This window comes from Mustela erminea, chromosome 2 (genome assembly GCF_009829155.1).
Source record: "Mustela erminea isolate mMusErm1 chromosome 2, mMusErm1.Pri, whole genome shotgun sequence".
Classification (NCBI taxonomy): domain Eukaryota; kingdom Metazoa; phylum Chordata; class Mammalia; order Carnivora; family Mustelidae; genus Mustela; species Mustela erminea.
The window spans coordinates 56846034-56862632 of NC_045615.1; the positions used below are offsets into that span (position 1 = coordinate 56846034).

The following is a 16599-nucleotide window of genomic DNA, read 5'->3' on the forward strand; positions in this document are numbered from 1 at the left end:
AGACCTATGAATTTATGGGTATAACAGCAGATGTGAGTGATCCATAAAAACAAAAAGTAGGAATTAAGGAATAGATGATTCTACCAGGTCTTAGCAATTGAAAAGGACCTATTATTTGTAATGATACACTCAAACCTTTTTAAAAAATATTTTGTCCTTTTAAAGAACATACAGTGAATAAAAAGAGAACATGTGAAAATTTGTACAATTTGATGGCTTAGTTTATAACTGTAGTACTTTAATTATCAGGCTTATGGAAGGAACATTGCCAAGTGTTCCTGTCATCATATATTGCTTCCCAAGCACATTCGTTATTATAAGAAAATAGTGATCAATTAGGTATAATGAAAATTAATTAAAAATCTTTTGGGTTTATGATAGAGACTGTCAACAAAGAAAAATATGACCCTATTCATTTTGTGTTCTTATTTCACTAAGTATTTAGTAGAGTTACTTTTGAACAGAATGATCCTTCAGATGGTAAGCCATTTTTAACACTTTCAGAGTGGGTAGATATTTTATTAAAGGACATGATAATGTAAACTGTGAATTTTTAGATTTTTAATTACATATGTCTCTTATTTTCAGAATTTATGCGTATTCCATGTGTGGATGCCGGATTGATTTCACCACTGGTGCAGCTGCTAAATAGCAAAGACCAGGAAGTGCTACTTCAAACGGGCAGGGCTCTAGGAAACATATGTTACGATAGCCGTAAGTGTTGAAATATCAATGATACACTTAAAAACTTTTTTTTAAGAATTCTGGTTTTGAAACTAATTTCATTTTTAGTGTTAGCACTGTCTTTTTTAGGCTAAGATACTAACATGGGCCAGTTATGACTTAGCTCTGCTTTCTCAGCAGATCCAGTGGAAATTTGGGCCATACCATTCTTAACTAAGAAGTTAAGGAAATGAATTCTTTTCCTCTGCTATCACAAATATTACTTTCAGAGGAAAGTCAGTCAATTTCTAAGAAATTAGGACTTTTAGTTTTAGAAAAAATATATATTATCTTTTCAGTTAGAGTTTATCAAAGTTCTGTCTCTGAGTGAGAATGCTGACGAACACAGTTTTTTAAAGTATCTAGGTCTGTCCAAATAAATTTTTAATTACTTGAAATTCAATAAATCCATTCATTAAAACCATCATCTTCTCTAAAGTTAGACTGGCCTACTGCATTTGCATTGATTCCATTCCTATTTGTCATAATGTCACACTGTCATCCTCACCACTTTCTAAAATAAACTGCTCTGCCAGGTAGACAGAAAGCAAGAACTTGGGTATGGGCATATTACAATATTTTCTACTTCTCCTCTCCACACTTATATAAATAAAATCCAAAAAAATCATGAGTATATTCAGTTTAATTAGCCTTATCTTGGGTTTTCCTTAGGTATATATTTTCTGAGCCAAAAACACGTATTTTAATATTTACCTTTAAAGTCTCCTAGGAATTTAGTTCTATTTATATAACTAGGATAACTCTTACTGTTTATTTTCCCCATTGATTTCATGTACAAAAGACATAGCCCTTTTATAATAGGCAGTGCTTCAAAAAGTGATTTTTGTATATAAGCCAGATTGAAAATAAGGTCATGAACATACTTATTTATGATTAAAGAAAGTAGAAAAAAGACTGAAACTATAACTTTTCAGTTATGATTTGTAGTATTAATGATAAGGCTAGCCTCATTTATTCTCCTTTCCTTACTTTTTCTGGAACATTATATATTACATCTAAAGATATAGATGTCTTAATATGAATTTTAACTTACAGCTTCTAGTCCCCAGTACTGATTATAAATTTATCTACTGTTCCTTTCATTCCTTTGCCTTTTATCCTAGGATAGCTTTAGTTATAGAATTAATTACAGAATTCCAATACTTTATAAATTTGCATTTTTATATTTAGGATTTTTTTGAACATCATGGCTTATTATAATATTAGCTTTCAAGAGTGAACCATTTAAGATACATTTTATATGATTAATTTTAATAATACATACTAAAAAAGCCTCTGCAGAGTTATAGTCAAAGATTGCTGGCATGTAGTTGGAGAGCATTGATCATTAAGTTTATTCTTATCCTTCTGTGTATATTACTAGAATTTAAGCCTATCTTGAGTATATCCTTTAAACCTTGTTCTGGTTAGTTATTCTTAAATTATGCATTTATAGGAAATGCCTGTTTTGAGTACTTTTGTTCTGGACTTTCCCTTAGTTTTGGCACAATAGGAGAAACACTTATAGTGATCTCTTGTCTCATATTGCTGTGATTTTTATGGGCACAGAGTAATTTTATTTCCTGTGTACTCTAAGGAAACTTGAAGTTAGGGTAATAAATGTGTAGTTAATAAGATTATCATTTTGATGAAACTAAAGTCCATTATTGCAGTGTTTATCATATCTTTTTGCTATGTCCTTATGAGATATGCAGCATAAAGTCTGTGGATGTGCTTTAGGCTGTGAAGTTAATTTTTTTGTCTCACTTATTTATAAATATTTATAACCACTTTATTTTCACTCAATTCAATGTAAACTATAGTTAAGTGGAAAATTGAGCATAACAAATACAGGCTATTTTTTATACTTGTAAGCCTTGCTTAAGGAAAATGAAGTTAGTAGTCTTAAGAATGAATAAATATTAAAAAAAATGAATAAATAAAAGGAGTCATTTATTACTGTAAATCATGTGAAAAAATGTGTTCATTGTGCCATGCTATCTTGTGCATATAATTTCCATAAGTCTGTATGATTTATCCTTCCCTTTGAAATTAAATCTCTGTGAACTTCTCAGTGATGTTTTCAGAATAACTGTAGGAAAAATACAGCACTTTTATTTGAATTATAAGGATGACATTTTGTATCTGTAAATAATGATGCTGTGTGGTTGACTTGAGAATTTACTTGAAATGCATTTCTCATTATATTTTATGACAATGGGGAGTTTGAAAGAACCCAGAAATTAATTTCTCTTTTAAAAAAGTATTGAATAGCTTCCATTTTAATTAATTAACCTTCTTCCCTCTCAAAAATGTAATGCTTCATTCTTAAAATGAAGACTGAAAACTACACGACAGCTTTATAAATACAAGGGATCTTTTTCTTATAAGTAACATATGTTTTAAAATTCACATTTGTGTTTTATCAGACTTTCCTATCAGACTAATTTGTTTGCTTAAATTTTATAAATGTATTCCAAATGGGTAATTTTTTTAATGTGAGCTTATTCAGAATGATACTAGGCTTACAATAGATAGGAAAGCCAATGTATGCGGAAAGCACCAGTAGACATTCACTGTTAGAGATAAAAATTTGAGAAATGTGTGTATATTTTACGGATTTGTATTTTAACCCTTAAAAAGTGAAGCATTTGCTAGTGTATTTCAGTCAACACAGTTTACTTGAAAGGAGGATAGCTCCAACTCTAAAAGGAATTATACTTGCCATAAGATCCATGGAAATCTTTTGAAAAAAGTAGGTCGGGTTTTATGGTTTTACTGCCTTTGACAGTACCCATTTTAGGAACTCTTCCGAATGGAAGGAAACTCTTACATAACATCAGGTAGCAGGCTGATATAGCTCCTAAGTGGAACTGAATGAGGCTTTGTTGCTGATGAACTTTTTGAATCCCAGTCTCTCTCTTGCATATAGAGATGAAAGAATCACTGGGTGAGAACATTTTTCATTTAAAATGTCTGGTCTTTTTTCTGTTCTTCCAAAAGAACAGAAGAAAGGTACTTCATTTATGGATTTCTCTTTCTAAGTATCCAAACAGAATTTTGATACCGGCAACATTTTAAAATAGCTCTTTTGCCTTGAACTTTGCCAAGTAACCCTTTTTATAAGAAGTTTGACATCCTTTAAATCAATGATCAGAGGAAAATTGTATTTCAATTTAGAAGGAATCAGCAAAGCTGTGATGGGATACACTGGGGAATATAATTTTAAATAAAGAGAAGTTGTATTAAATTTCAGAATTGCATACCTTCAGCCTGTTTCATTATACATTTCTCTCAAAGGTGATATTTTTAAAAAATGAGTTCTTTTTTCCTCCCTATGTGGCCATCTCTGTAGTAGTCCCTTCTTTCAGTGATTAGTTTTGTTTAAATAGATGTGCACTTTTTGAATTGCTGATATAATTAAATGGTCTTATGGTACTGAAAAGATTCATGTTAAATTCCCATGCTGTATTTATAATTTGTAAGGATAAATTGGTCATTGGAGACTGAGTTTTCTCTGCAGATGTTACTGCTTGAGGTCAGGAAATAATTGATATTAGATATATTTGTTCAAAGTTATATAGTAGGGGCTAGAAGAAAATGATTAGATAAAATTAAATATCTGTGCCTTTTGTATACCAGAAAAAGATTAATATATATCTACACTTAATATATATAAATATAATTGGGAAGGGTATGGGCTATGGTGAGTGCTGTGAAGTGTGTAAACCTGGCGATTCACAGACCTGTACCCCTAGGGCTAATAATACATTACATGTTTATAAACAAAACTAAAAATATATATATAAATATAAAACATAAATATCTATTTAATATTTATTAAAATTAAACAAATATGCTTGTTTAAAAAGTAAAATTAATGCTTATTATATAATTGGTACTGTTATTGGAAAGATACTTAGGGAGCTTATATAATATGCCATCTTACATAGATAATTGGATTTGTGCTCATTGATGAATAAATAAATATTCAAAATGAGGAGATAATTCGGCCTGCCAAAGCCAATATTTATGAAGTGAAATAAATATTGTTTATTTCATTGACTTTAAGTATATTGGAAAGGATACCAAATATATGCATGGATCTGTGTGTATATTAGTGATTATAATAATGCTATACTATTTTTATATTAAAAATAAAGAATTCATTGTTCTGGTTGCAAATGCTAAAATACATTTAGCAATAATTCTATAATATTTTGTAGAGTAAGTTGGTTAGATAAGTATGTATTAATATAATACCGACATGCTTTGAAATTGCCTAAGTAAGCAAAGTATATTTGCCACAGTTATATTTAATGGAGACCTATTTATGCCTGGCATTTAAAATAAATGTTTATTTCAGTGGTCTAAATTAGGTTAAGTATTTAATTATATTAAAGAGTTTTGCCGGTTCATATGTTTACCCCAGTTTTCAGTATTCAGTTTTAGAGTAAAACAGAATTATCAGCCAGTAAGTATAAAAATCAGATTCTTCAGCTTTTAACGGTTAATCTATTGTATATGAATGGGTACATTATCAAAGTATATTGTGTATATAAGAACAAAAAACTATATGCAACTGCTATTTTTGTGTAAGAATAAAAAACTATATGCGACTGCTATTTTTAGAGACAGTAATTATGGCTATTATCACATGAAAATATTATAAAGATATCCTAGGGACACCGGGGTGGCTCAGTCGGTTAAGCATCTGCCTTTGGCTCAGGTATGACCCCAGGGTCTTGGGATTGAGCCATGTCAGGCTCCTTGACCAGCAGGGAGCCTGCTTCTTCCTCTAACTGCTGCTTTCCCTGCTTGTGCATGTGCTTGCATGTGCTCTCTCTCTTTGACAAATAAAATCTTAAGAAAAAAAGATAGCTTGAATATATAGTTAGAAATAGATGTTGTTTTATAACATTGTTATAAACTCTAAAAAAAATTTCATGCCATTAAAGACCTCTCTGACATGCTCAAAGGAAAACAATTTGTTGACCATTAAACGTACACACTAAGTGTGTGGGATTTGGTCAGAATAAAAAAAAATGATAAGAATAGTAATTGGGGCTGTTTTTAGAAATTAAGCAAATAGTGCTTGCTTATAAAAGACATGTAGTTTATTTTAAAATTAATGTAATTTTAAATAAATGAGATTTTACTATGCCCCCCAGAAGGTAAATATTATAGATTGATGAGATTTCCAGTTCTACCATTCACTAAATTGTCATTTAATCTTTCTGAATTTCAGTTTTCTCATTGGTAAAGTGACTTGTATGGATGAAATCAGCTTTATTTATAGATGAGTAATATAAATTATGAGCTGCTATACAAAGAAAATAATGTAGCATTTATATATGATTGTCTTTGTTAGGCTGCTATAACAAACTACCATACACTGGGTAGCTTAAACAACCAATATTTGTTTCTCATTGTTCTGGAAGCTGAGAAGTCCAACCAATGTCAAGGTGTCAGTAGATTTAGTATCTGGTGAGGACACTCTTCCTGGCTTGCCTGTAGCTTTCTTCTCATTGTATCCTCACATGGCAGAGAGAGAGAAGAGAAGAAAAAGAGGAAGCAAGCTCTACTGTCTCTTATAAAGGCACAGATCCCATTATGAAGGCTCTGCCTCTGTGACCTAATTACTTCCTCCTGTTATCACATCAGGGGTTAGGGTATTAAGATTTATGAATTTTGGGGGCGCCTGGGTGGCTCAGTGGGTTAGGCCGCTGCCTTTGGCTCAGGTCATGATCTCAGGGTCCTGGGATCGAGCCTCGCATTGGGCTCTCTGCTCCGCAGGGAGCCTCTTTCCCTCTCTCTCTCTCTGCCTGCCTCTCTGCCTACTTGTGATCTCTGTCTGTCAAATAAATAAATAAAATCTTTTAAAAAAAAAAAGATTTATGAATTTTGGAGGGTCACAAACTTTCAGTCCATACATCATTGTTTCTAAGACTGTGTGCTATATGACATAGTGTAATATATATCCAAGATATTTAAAATAAAGGTATAAGGGCCAGAAACCTTATAAAGACAGGCAAAGATAAGTCTAAGAATCAAGGATAATATATTGACTATAATGAGCACTAATTTAATTTGAGCTGCTTGGCAGCGAAGGTAGAAAAAAAAGCTTGTTATGCTAAGTAATTTTTATTTTGTGCTAAGGAGAAATAGTCTAGTTCTTCAATCAAACAAAAACTGTTGAGACAAATACTAAAAGGGATTTATCACCAGGATATCATTAGTTCCCTGGATGACTGTGTACACATCCCTCTTAAAATATGCAAAGGATATTGGCTGACATTAGAGGCAGCATTTTCAATCATGGCTGTATAAAAATTGCCCCAATATTCTTCATATGATTGTGTCTTGTACCAAATCTTCAACAGAATCCAAGAAATAATACTGAGTACTATGTTTTAATTGGACAAATAGCCCAAATGTATTGTTTTTTAGTAAACTTCAAGCATACAACTTAAAAATGAGAAGTTTTGACATGAAAATATTTTCTAATTTATTTTAAACCAAAATACACTTCTACTTTGTATTCATTGTATCTGCTTAATTTCTGTGTTGTGTATAATAATATATCCAAGTTCTATTTTCTGAGATTAAAAAATATGCTCTGATGTGCGTGAGAGTATTTTCAAATACCACGTATTGATGGTGGTTACATGAATCTATACATGTGATAAAGTTGCTTGGAATCATGTGTTCCAAGGAATTTATGTGTACATAAGTGCAGAGAAAAACTGATGAAATCTGACAAGGCTTGTAGGTTCTATCAGTGTCAGTTTCCTTGTTGGGATATTGTATTAGAGTTGTGTAAATATGACCATTAGAGTGAGCTGGATGGAGGGTACATGGGACCTTCATGTACTGCTTTTTTGCAATTTCCTTGTGCCTCTAATTATTTCAAAATTAGAAGTTTAGAAAACTCCACTAATCCAGGAGGCATACATGCTCTCTCTCCTATGGGAAATGACCTTGCTTCTTTCAACCCTACTTGAGTGTGGGGGAAATATATCACAGAGACATACAAACAAATATATATATAGAGAGAACAAATACATAAATATATATTCCATGTATATAAGTACACATTTATGTACATAAACACACATAAAAATTTTTAAAGTATGACCTATAGCAATAATTTTTTTAACTGGGTTTGTGCTATTAAAATGGAGGATACAATTGCCTCTAACTTTTCTTCTCCCTTCAAATTTGACTTTCAGGAAAAAAAAAATCAACAAAAAAATTGACAGTCCCAAAATAAGATTTAGGGAGAGGGAATTTATACTCTCAGGACTTTGATCAGAACAGGTAATGAACAAGTAGTAACTCGAGTAGCATCCGGCTTCTATGTAACCTATGGTAATAGGTTAGATGTTGGCAGTTCTAGTCTCGGAATTTGTGTGTTCATCCACAAGTCTCTACTTCAGGTGAGATTTCTAATAAGTTAGTATCAGCCTTTTAAGTAGTTTATAATTTACCCTTGTTCTAGAAAACTAATGCAGATGATGTGAGGTGGATATGATATTGCTGATAAGCACTTCTGTTTTATTGTCCAGGTGTGTCTCTGATATTTAAAGAAGTTGTAGTGTATCAAGGTAATGAAGCATGTATATTAATGTTAAAAAATAAGGCAGTAGGGGCGCCTGGGTGGCTCAGTGGGTTAAGCCTCTGCCTTTGGCTCAGGTCATGATCTCAGGGTCCTGGGATTAAGCCCCGCATCTGGCTGTCTGCTCAGCAGGAAGCCTGCTTCCTCCTTTCTCTCTGCCTACTTGTAATCTCTGTCTAGCAAATAAACAAAATCTTAAAAAAAAAAAAACCAACAAGGCACTATTTAACAAATGCTGTAAAAGGTTACATAATATAAATCCGGACCGGGCCGGAGGGGTGGGGGCTCATTTATGTTTGAGCTCTTCCAGTGGTATCCATGAAGAAGAAAGCATTTAATCAGTATAACATTTGGACCTATGGAGAGAGGGAAAGGGTTTTTCAGGAGCACAGAAAAGCATTTTAAAAGGTAGATAAACATGATGGAGAGATGTGTCTGGAGCCCAGATTGGGGAAGGGCTTTTATATAATGGGGAGCCATTGAAAGTATTTCAGCAAAAGAATGAAATGCTCAAATTGATACCATGGACAAAGTTAATTTGAAAGAGGAGTATACATTATAAGATAGGCAGTCTTATACTTAACAAGAAGTGTGCTTCTGAAGTGCTTCCAGAAGTGTACATCTGAAACACTGACGGAACTTTTTCAAAATACATTTTCTTAGCCATATGCTAGAACCAGTATATCTAAACCGTTTTGCAAAAGTTTCCTAAATTACTCTGATGCATTCTTGCTTAAAAAACATTGGGCAGTGGGCTAGATGAAGAATAACCAGTGAGAAGTCTAGTTTTTCTTTTTAAGCTCAGAGAATAGGAGGGAAGAGGATATGTATGGAACCCAAGAAAATATCAGATAAAAAGAAGGAAGGAGTCTTTGAGTCCAGAATTTGAATCAGGATAACGCCAATCATAGAAATAGTGAGATCTCATCTAGGTGGGTGTGTTTGGAGGTGCATTGAACTTGAAGTGCTGTTGTCACATTCAGGTGACAGAGCTTTGGGATTCATGCACTTAAGAGTGATTGTTGACCCATGAGAAGAGAAGAAACATTTAAAGGAAAACAGCCACATTTAGGGTGTAGAAGAAATGAAGGAGCTTGTGAAGAAGCACTGAAAGATTCAAGGAAAATAAGTTTATTGTCATGGATTCCAAAGAGTTGGATGATAAACAGTGTCAAGTACTGCCAAGAAAAAAAAATACTGAATTTTGATGGTTAGATAAAGGGACATTCATGTTTTTAAAAAACATGCTCGAGTCTGTGTGGAGAGAGAAGTCAAATTTCAAGGGTTGTGGTAAGGAATGAGGAAATGAAGGGACCGTATTAACTTTCTAGAAGTTTAATGAGAAAAGAAGAGGTGACTAGTTTGAGGGAAGGGCAGTACTGTGGGAGTGAGTAACGTACTGGAGACAGGAACATATTTGTTAGGCTAGGACCCTGTGGACAAGGACAAAATAAATTTAGAGGGAATAATTAATTGATAGAGAAGGATCATAGATGAAAAAAGAAATCACAGACTTGGGTAAACAGCGCTGGTATTAGAACAGAAAAAGACATTTTTTGTCTTAAAAAAATTCAGAAGATAGGAGACGTATAAAAAAAAGTGTTAAGATAGTAAAGAGGACAGTCAGAAGAGTGTTTTGTCGGTTAGCCTCCCATCTTCCCAATAAAGTAGAAGTCAAACCCATCTGTTAATAAAAGTCAGTGGCAAAGTAATAGGAAACTTGTGGTGTGGGGGGAAAGTACAGAATTGGGGTTACGGGGCATGTTATCAGTATTCATGAAGATCTAATTGTTTAAATAACCAAATGGTAGTGGAGGTTAACTGCAGTTAAAGATGATGTCTGCATCTGTTTGCTAATGTGTGTTGTGCACTTAAAGTGTGTGTAGGCTAAGGAGTTATTTTGCACTTTGATGTGTGGACAGGAAAGAACCACCAAAAAATAACCTCAAATAGGTATTCCAGCTTCATAGAAGCATATACTTTGGATCAGAGTGGGAAGAGAGGTGAGACAGAGAAGAGGAAGCCATTATAGTAGGCCAGGTAGGATGTAAATACTGACTGGATCAGAGAGAATGAATTAAATGTGAAGTAAGATTAGACTCTTTATTATCACTTTGGTTCTTGCAAAGTAGTCCACTAGATTTAAGAAATGGTTACTTAAGTAACCCTTCAGATAGTTTACACTTTAAGGAATTATGATCTTTTTATTTTTATACTTGATTGTTAACATTCAAATCCCGCTTATTAGAATGGTATTTAAAAGTCTAATATGCTATAAATTTTTACCTTGATAAAAATTATAGGGCAAAGAACGTGGTACTTTTTTCACATAGCTGTTTTTTTCCAGTACTTCATTAGTTTCCAACTACTGTATTATAAAAATGTGATTGTCTTATTAAAAAGAGATGGAATAATTGTTTTCAAGTAGTTGTTACCAGTTTTATAGATACAAAGGTGGAGACAGCACGTGAGAAAGTATTGCACACAGCAAAAATATTGCATGATTTTTCTTGAGTTCAGTGAGAAGTCCTGTGGTTGCCAGATTAATTTTTTTGTCCCTTGGTACAAAGTTCCCTCCTAGTATCTGAATCAAAGCCTGAATGGCTTTTGGAATTTTCCTTTCCTAATAAGAAGCCTTAATAGGGTGGGGAAAGTCTAATTTACAGAGTTCTTAAAAAATAAGATTTTTGTTTGTTTTTGCTTTAATCTTTTCCCCCTTAACCCTTACTACCCTAATTTCACCTGTCAAAGACGAAGTTAAAGTAGCTACATTAGACATAAAATTTTCAGTCTGCTTATAGAAACCCTTTTAATACGTATTATCCTCTGCTCTTCTTAATTATTATTTACTTTTTCTGTTTTTCTTCTTTGTAACTGAGCTGAAATATTAAGAACTTTCTGTTTTTAATCAGTTGTCCATGCTACATGCTGTGGATATTTCCTTTGGCTGTGAGGGAGTATAAAAGGTAGATAACTATTTGAAGGTGAATAACTCAAATTCTTCTTGCTGGGTAGAATAAATGTGCCTTTTGAGAAACTGCTGTTACCAGTTCAAATTAAATTTTAAATTTTAACTATAAGTACATATGTACACATACACACATACATTTCCATAATCTAGCATAATTACTTTAAAGTATGAAATAATTTGATACAAAAGCCTCTTTTATATGTAAAATAATTGGAATGAAATTGAATTTTGATCTTGAGTGGTTTGGACTTAAAAAATGGAACATTCAGTTATTTATATTATAACTTGAAGGCTGTTCAGAAGTCATTTATGGAAATAATTGAGTTTGATAAATTATTTTATAAGTTAGTTATAATATGCAGATATTCAGCCTTTTGCTAGTAAAACGATAATATAGAAATACAAAAATAAAGTAATTTTAGCAATTTTTTTTAGCAAACGTATGGTGATTTATCGATGTTTTGTTATATAAAGAACTTTTGAAAAAAGAATTATCAAGCAGTTTTGACTGTGAGAAATCTGTTGAGCTATAGAAATTAATACAGTTATCATCAGACACACCAAAGCTGTGTCCATCAAATTACATGTTGTGACCTAATTTTAAACAGCATCTGTGGAACTAGTGCTTTCCTCCTGATCCTGCATTATACCTGTAAATATACAAATTTATTTGAAATTTACCTGCATAAAAACAAATTTTTAAAACCTTGAATATAGTACTATGTCACAAAGTTGCAGACTTTATGCTTCTTTTTTGACGTATGAGTATTTAACAATCATGGTGGTTTTTTCTTCATGAGTTATTTTTGTATTTTCACTGATATAATACTTGTAGCTTTTACTTTTTTTTTTAAGATTTTATTTATTTATTTGCAGAGAGAGGAGACACAGCCAGAGAGGGAACACAAGCAGCGGGAGTGGGAGAGGTAGAAGCAGGCTAGGCTACCCCACTGAGCAGGGAGCCTGATGTGGTACTCGATCCCAGAACCCTGGGATCGTGGAGCCAAAGGCAGATGCTTAACAACAGAGCCATCCCAGCATCCCTGTAGCTTTTACTTTTATATCTAATCTTCCATGCATTTTACCTGCACCTGGTTCATTTATAAGTTGCTTTCTAAATTTCAGAAAAGATATAGATGGGTTCACATTTTTCATTTGAATGTTTAAAATACATTTGAATAAACAAAGTTTTAACCTGCTGAACCGTCCTTTTAATCAGCCTTCTATATGACACGGGAAAACATTTATCTCTACTAAGCCATATTAGAATTAGAATCATGCTTTTATGTCATTGAAGATATATATTTATGTTCCTGCCTATACAAAGTCTTAGTACATACACCATGGGTCATATGATTTGAGTGTTTGTATTCTAGTAGTGATGATGAGTAAATCCCTGGAAATTTTTACTCTTTGTCTTTGTATTTTTTCATTTATGTGTGTGTGTGTGTGTGTGTGTGTGTGTGTGTACACACCCCAGGTATTTTAATCAACAAATATTGATTGAGCTCACTGTATTCAGGACACTGTGCCAGTGAGGAGGAGGAGAAAATAAGAGCAAGAAGTCCCTATCCTTATAGGGCTTGCATTGTAGGAAATAAGTAATAAACAAGTAAATACTACAAAAAGAATATATTTACCTTTTGTGGTCATTGATATCAAGGGAATAAACAAGATGATGAAATGGAATGTATCAGAATGTGAAGAAAGTTATCTCCAGGATGTTCTTTGAGCTGAGGTGTGAAAAATGAGAATGGACTATTTGAAGAGAAAGGGAAGAATATTCCTTCAGAAGTAGAGGAGTTACAAAGCCCCAAGTGAGTAAAGAACTTGGTATGTTTAAAGAACAGAAAAGAGATCAAGTTAAAGGAGATGTTGTATACGGAAAGAGTATTCTGCAAAAATGTGGAAGAAATAAGCAAGGCTTAGATCATAGAGAACCTGTGGGTCATTCTAAAGTAATAGGAATTTATGAAAGGGAATCTGATTCATATTTTAAAAACATCATTCTTGGAGTTGTATGGAAAGTGGATTGAGAAGAATGGAAGTTGAGAATGAAGATGGAAGCATGGAGACCAATTAGAGTCCAGGCAAGAGATAATAGTGACTTGGATTAGGGTTATGGTAGTGAGGATGATGGAGGACAGCAGAAATCCAGAAGTATTTGTGGTGGATGAATCAGGAGTGAGAGTAAAAGAAATCAAGAGCAATTTCTATATTTAGGGCTTGCGTAGCTGGGCAGAGGTTAGGGCAGTTTACTCATACAGGAAAGAACACAGACTTTTTTTAAATGTTTTTCTGACTTTTGTTGTTATTGCTACCTATTTTGCTTTCTTGGGGGTAGTAATAAGTCTGAGTTCTTAGTAGATAGGCAAGAGGAAATGACAGGTGGGCGATTTCTCTATGTTTGTGTACATTTTGGGGATAAACACCCAAAAAGTTTAAATGATTTCTTGCATTTAGCAACATGTTCAAATTATACTTGGGTAGGTGGTGTAGATTCAAGGAACCATGAGAAATTAGAAGGCTTAGGGAATAAAGACACCTAGAATTCATAATTTTTTAAATAATAATTTTTTAAATAGAAGAGACTTTTAGAATTAAGTCTTCTACTCCACCCCTCCCAAATTTTACAGATAAGAAAACTGAGGCCTGAGAATTCAAGTGACTTTTCAGGATAGTGCTGAACTAAAATCCATGTTTGTGGTTCATTGTTTTTATAATGAGGAAGTTACCACTTTCATAAATACATATATCATTAAATACATCTATGCTTTAGTATTAATGTTTCAGCTCTTAGAACTGCAGATTTAGGAATATGCTCTAAGAATTTTGTGCAAAGCTAATCCTAAACCAACATTTTGTTTAATCTCTTATAAATCACAAAAATAAACTACCTAATTGAAAGAAGATGGAGCAGAACCAAATGATGATGGAAAAATCTCATTAGTTTTCCCGAATTTGAAAACATATAAAAAGTATTATGTGTCCATAAATATGCTTTATCATCATATTTGATCCTTTATATTTGTCCTTTTATGTAAATGTAGATGAGTCTAAACGTCTAAAATACTAACTTCCCTGTTTATTCACTAGGAAATAAAAGACATTGTATTTGATCGGGATTCTTAGTAAAACTAAGGAAACCAGATAACAATCTGAGAGTTTTATTCTCAATAAACCAATTAGACAAACATGGCTATCCCCTTCAAGTTGTCAGAAAAATATCTATTGCTTCGTACTGTTTCTTCTGTATACAAGGTATTTAGATGATGAAAATTAAAATTATACAGTCTTTAATGTCCTGAATAAATTCTTCCATTCGTGGGATAAAGAATGACAGAAAGGAATTTATACACATCTTGCATGTTTTTAACAACTATTTTAAATTCTGTTTTGTCCAACTTTTACGGTGATACACCCTTTTAATTGTCTAATTTATTGGCATTGTAAAGTGATCTTTTTCATTTAGTAGCTCACTAGCATAACATTTTTCTGATACCGTGTTTTAAATGAAATCTTAATAATGTGTCAAATAAGCAGCAAAACCTTAGTAATGTGTCAAGTAAGCAGCAAAAAAAAGTTCCTCAGTGACCTAAAAAACCTTCTTAAAATAAGCAGTGATAAGAAGATAAAAGCACAGAAACAGGTTTTTTCAATTGAACAGCTTGTCATTTGAGTGACTACAAGGTGATAGTTGTTTTTTCTCTTTATTCCACATAATATAGTATAGGTCATTTAACAAGTATTTAATATATATCATTTGTATCACTTAACCTTTATTAGATCAGGTCAGTATTATATAGTCCTTTATAATAAAGAAAAGAAAGAAATGGAGATATGCCAACTTTTTTTTTCCAGATTGGTATATATTGCAGGAAACCATTACTGAATGAAAAATCATAGGCCATTTTTTTAAAAAGCAATTTGATGTTAAAATTGATTGACTGACCACCAAGCCTCCAGGTGAAAATATTTAATAATTTCTGAGAGTGGGAGCAGTACTGTTATTCTTACGTGAAGATATGATTGTATTTTTCTTCTTCAGGTTTCTGAATTGTCATGACATAATTTCTATTATTTCTAGTTTTTTCTTATCAAGACTTACTTCTTTTCACCCTGACATTTTTTCTCATTTTGTGATTTGGATGGTTATTTGTTACAAAATTAATTAGAAAGGTTATACATGAAAAGTAGTTTTGTAAAATGGGGCTGGTGCTTCTTTGTAGTGGCCAAATTGATGTTGGAGAAAGAGAAGCCCTATGCTTACCTAGTTAGGAAGCAGCCAGAGTTTCACTTCGATTTGATGAGCACTTAAAGTCATGATCTCAGGGTCCTGAGTGTCTCTTAAAGTGTCTCTTAATATGCTCAAGAATACTTAATTGTGTTTTCTTTTAAGATTGTCAGTTTTTACAGTATTTGAAAATTTCTCTCTTTTTTTAAAACAATTTTATTTATTTATTTGACAGAGACATAATGAGAGAAGGAATACAAGCAGGGGGAGTGGGAGAGGGAGAATCATGCTTCCTGCCAAGCAGGGAACCCAACACTGGGCTTGATCCCAGGACCATGGGATCATGACATGAGCTGAAGGCAGATGCTTAATGACTGAGCCACCCAGGCATCTCTAGTATTTGAAAATTTCTTAAATAGAACTTTTCAGTGGCACATCACATTCTTCTTTTAAATAATAGTGTTCAGTAGTGATACACTCATAAACAAATACCATATGACTCAACTATTCCATTCTGGGTATTTACCCAAGTACTTGTATGTCAGCATTCAGTGCAGCTTTATTCACAGTAGCCCCAAACTAGAAACAATACAAATGTCTATGAATATAGGTAGGTGGAGTAAAAAAGAAAATAGTGATAGAGAATAAAATCTTTAAAAAATAGTCATATATCCATACAGTGGAATACTCTTTAGCAGTAAAGATTAAACCACTTATATACCTGACCCTGTGGATGAATCTCCAAATCATTAGAGCTGAGCTAAAAGAGTGTTAGACCTGAAAGAATACATAATACATTAATCCATGTATATAATATATGTATTTTTATCTAATATATGTATGTACACACACACAGTGCAAAATAATCTATACTGACAGAAAACACTTTGTCTGAGGCCAGAGGTGGAGGGAGAGATGTCTTGTTGTTGTTGTTGTTGTTTTTTTAAATATTTTATTTATTTATTTGACAGACAGCACAAGTAGGCAGAGAGGCAGGCAGAGAGAGAGGAGGAAGCAGGCTCCCTGCCAAGCAGAAAGCCCAATGCGGGGCTC

At 32.9% G+C, this 16599-nt stretch overlaps 1 protein-coding gene across 11 annotated transcripts in view; it reads left to right on the forward strand.

Moving 5' to 3' along the window:
- Positions 1–16599, forward strand: part of RAP1GDS1 (Rap1 GTPase-GDP dissociation stimulator 1) — a 153997-nt gene that overhangs the window by 69377 nt on the left and 68021 nt on the right. For 8 of the 11 annotated variants that reach the window (XM_032332949.1, XM_032332958.1, XM_032332953.1 and 5 more), the window contains 2 exons: positions 589–714; positions 8292–8330. In XM_032332949.1, coding sequence (XP_032188840.1) covers positions 589–714; positions 8292–8330 — 165 coding nt within the window. The remainder of the gene's footprint in view (positions 1–588; positions 715–8291; positions 8331–16599) is intronic. The other 3 variants (XM_032332954.1, XM_032332955.1, XM_032332959.1) reach the window with 1 other exon arrangement.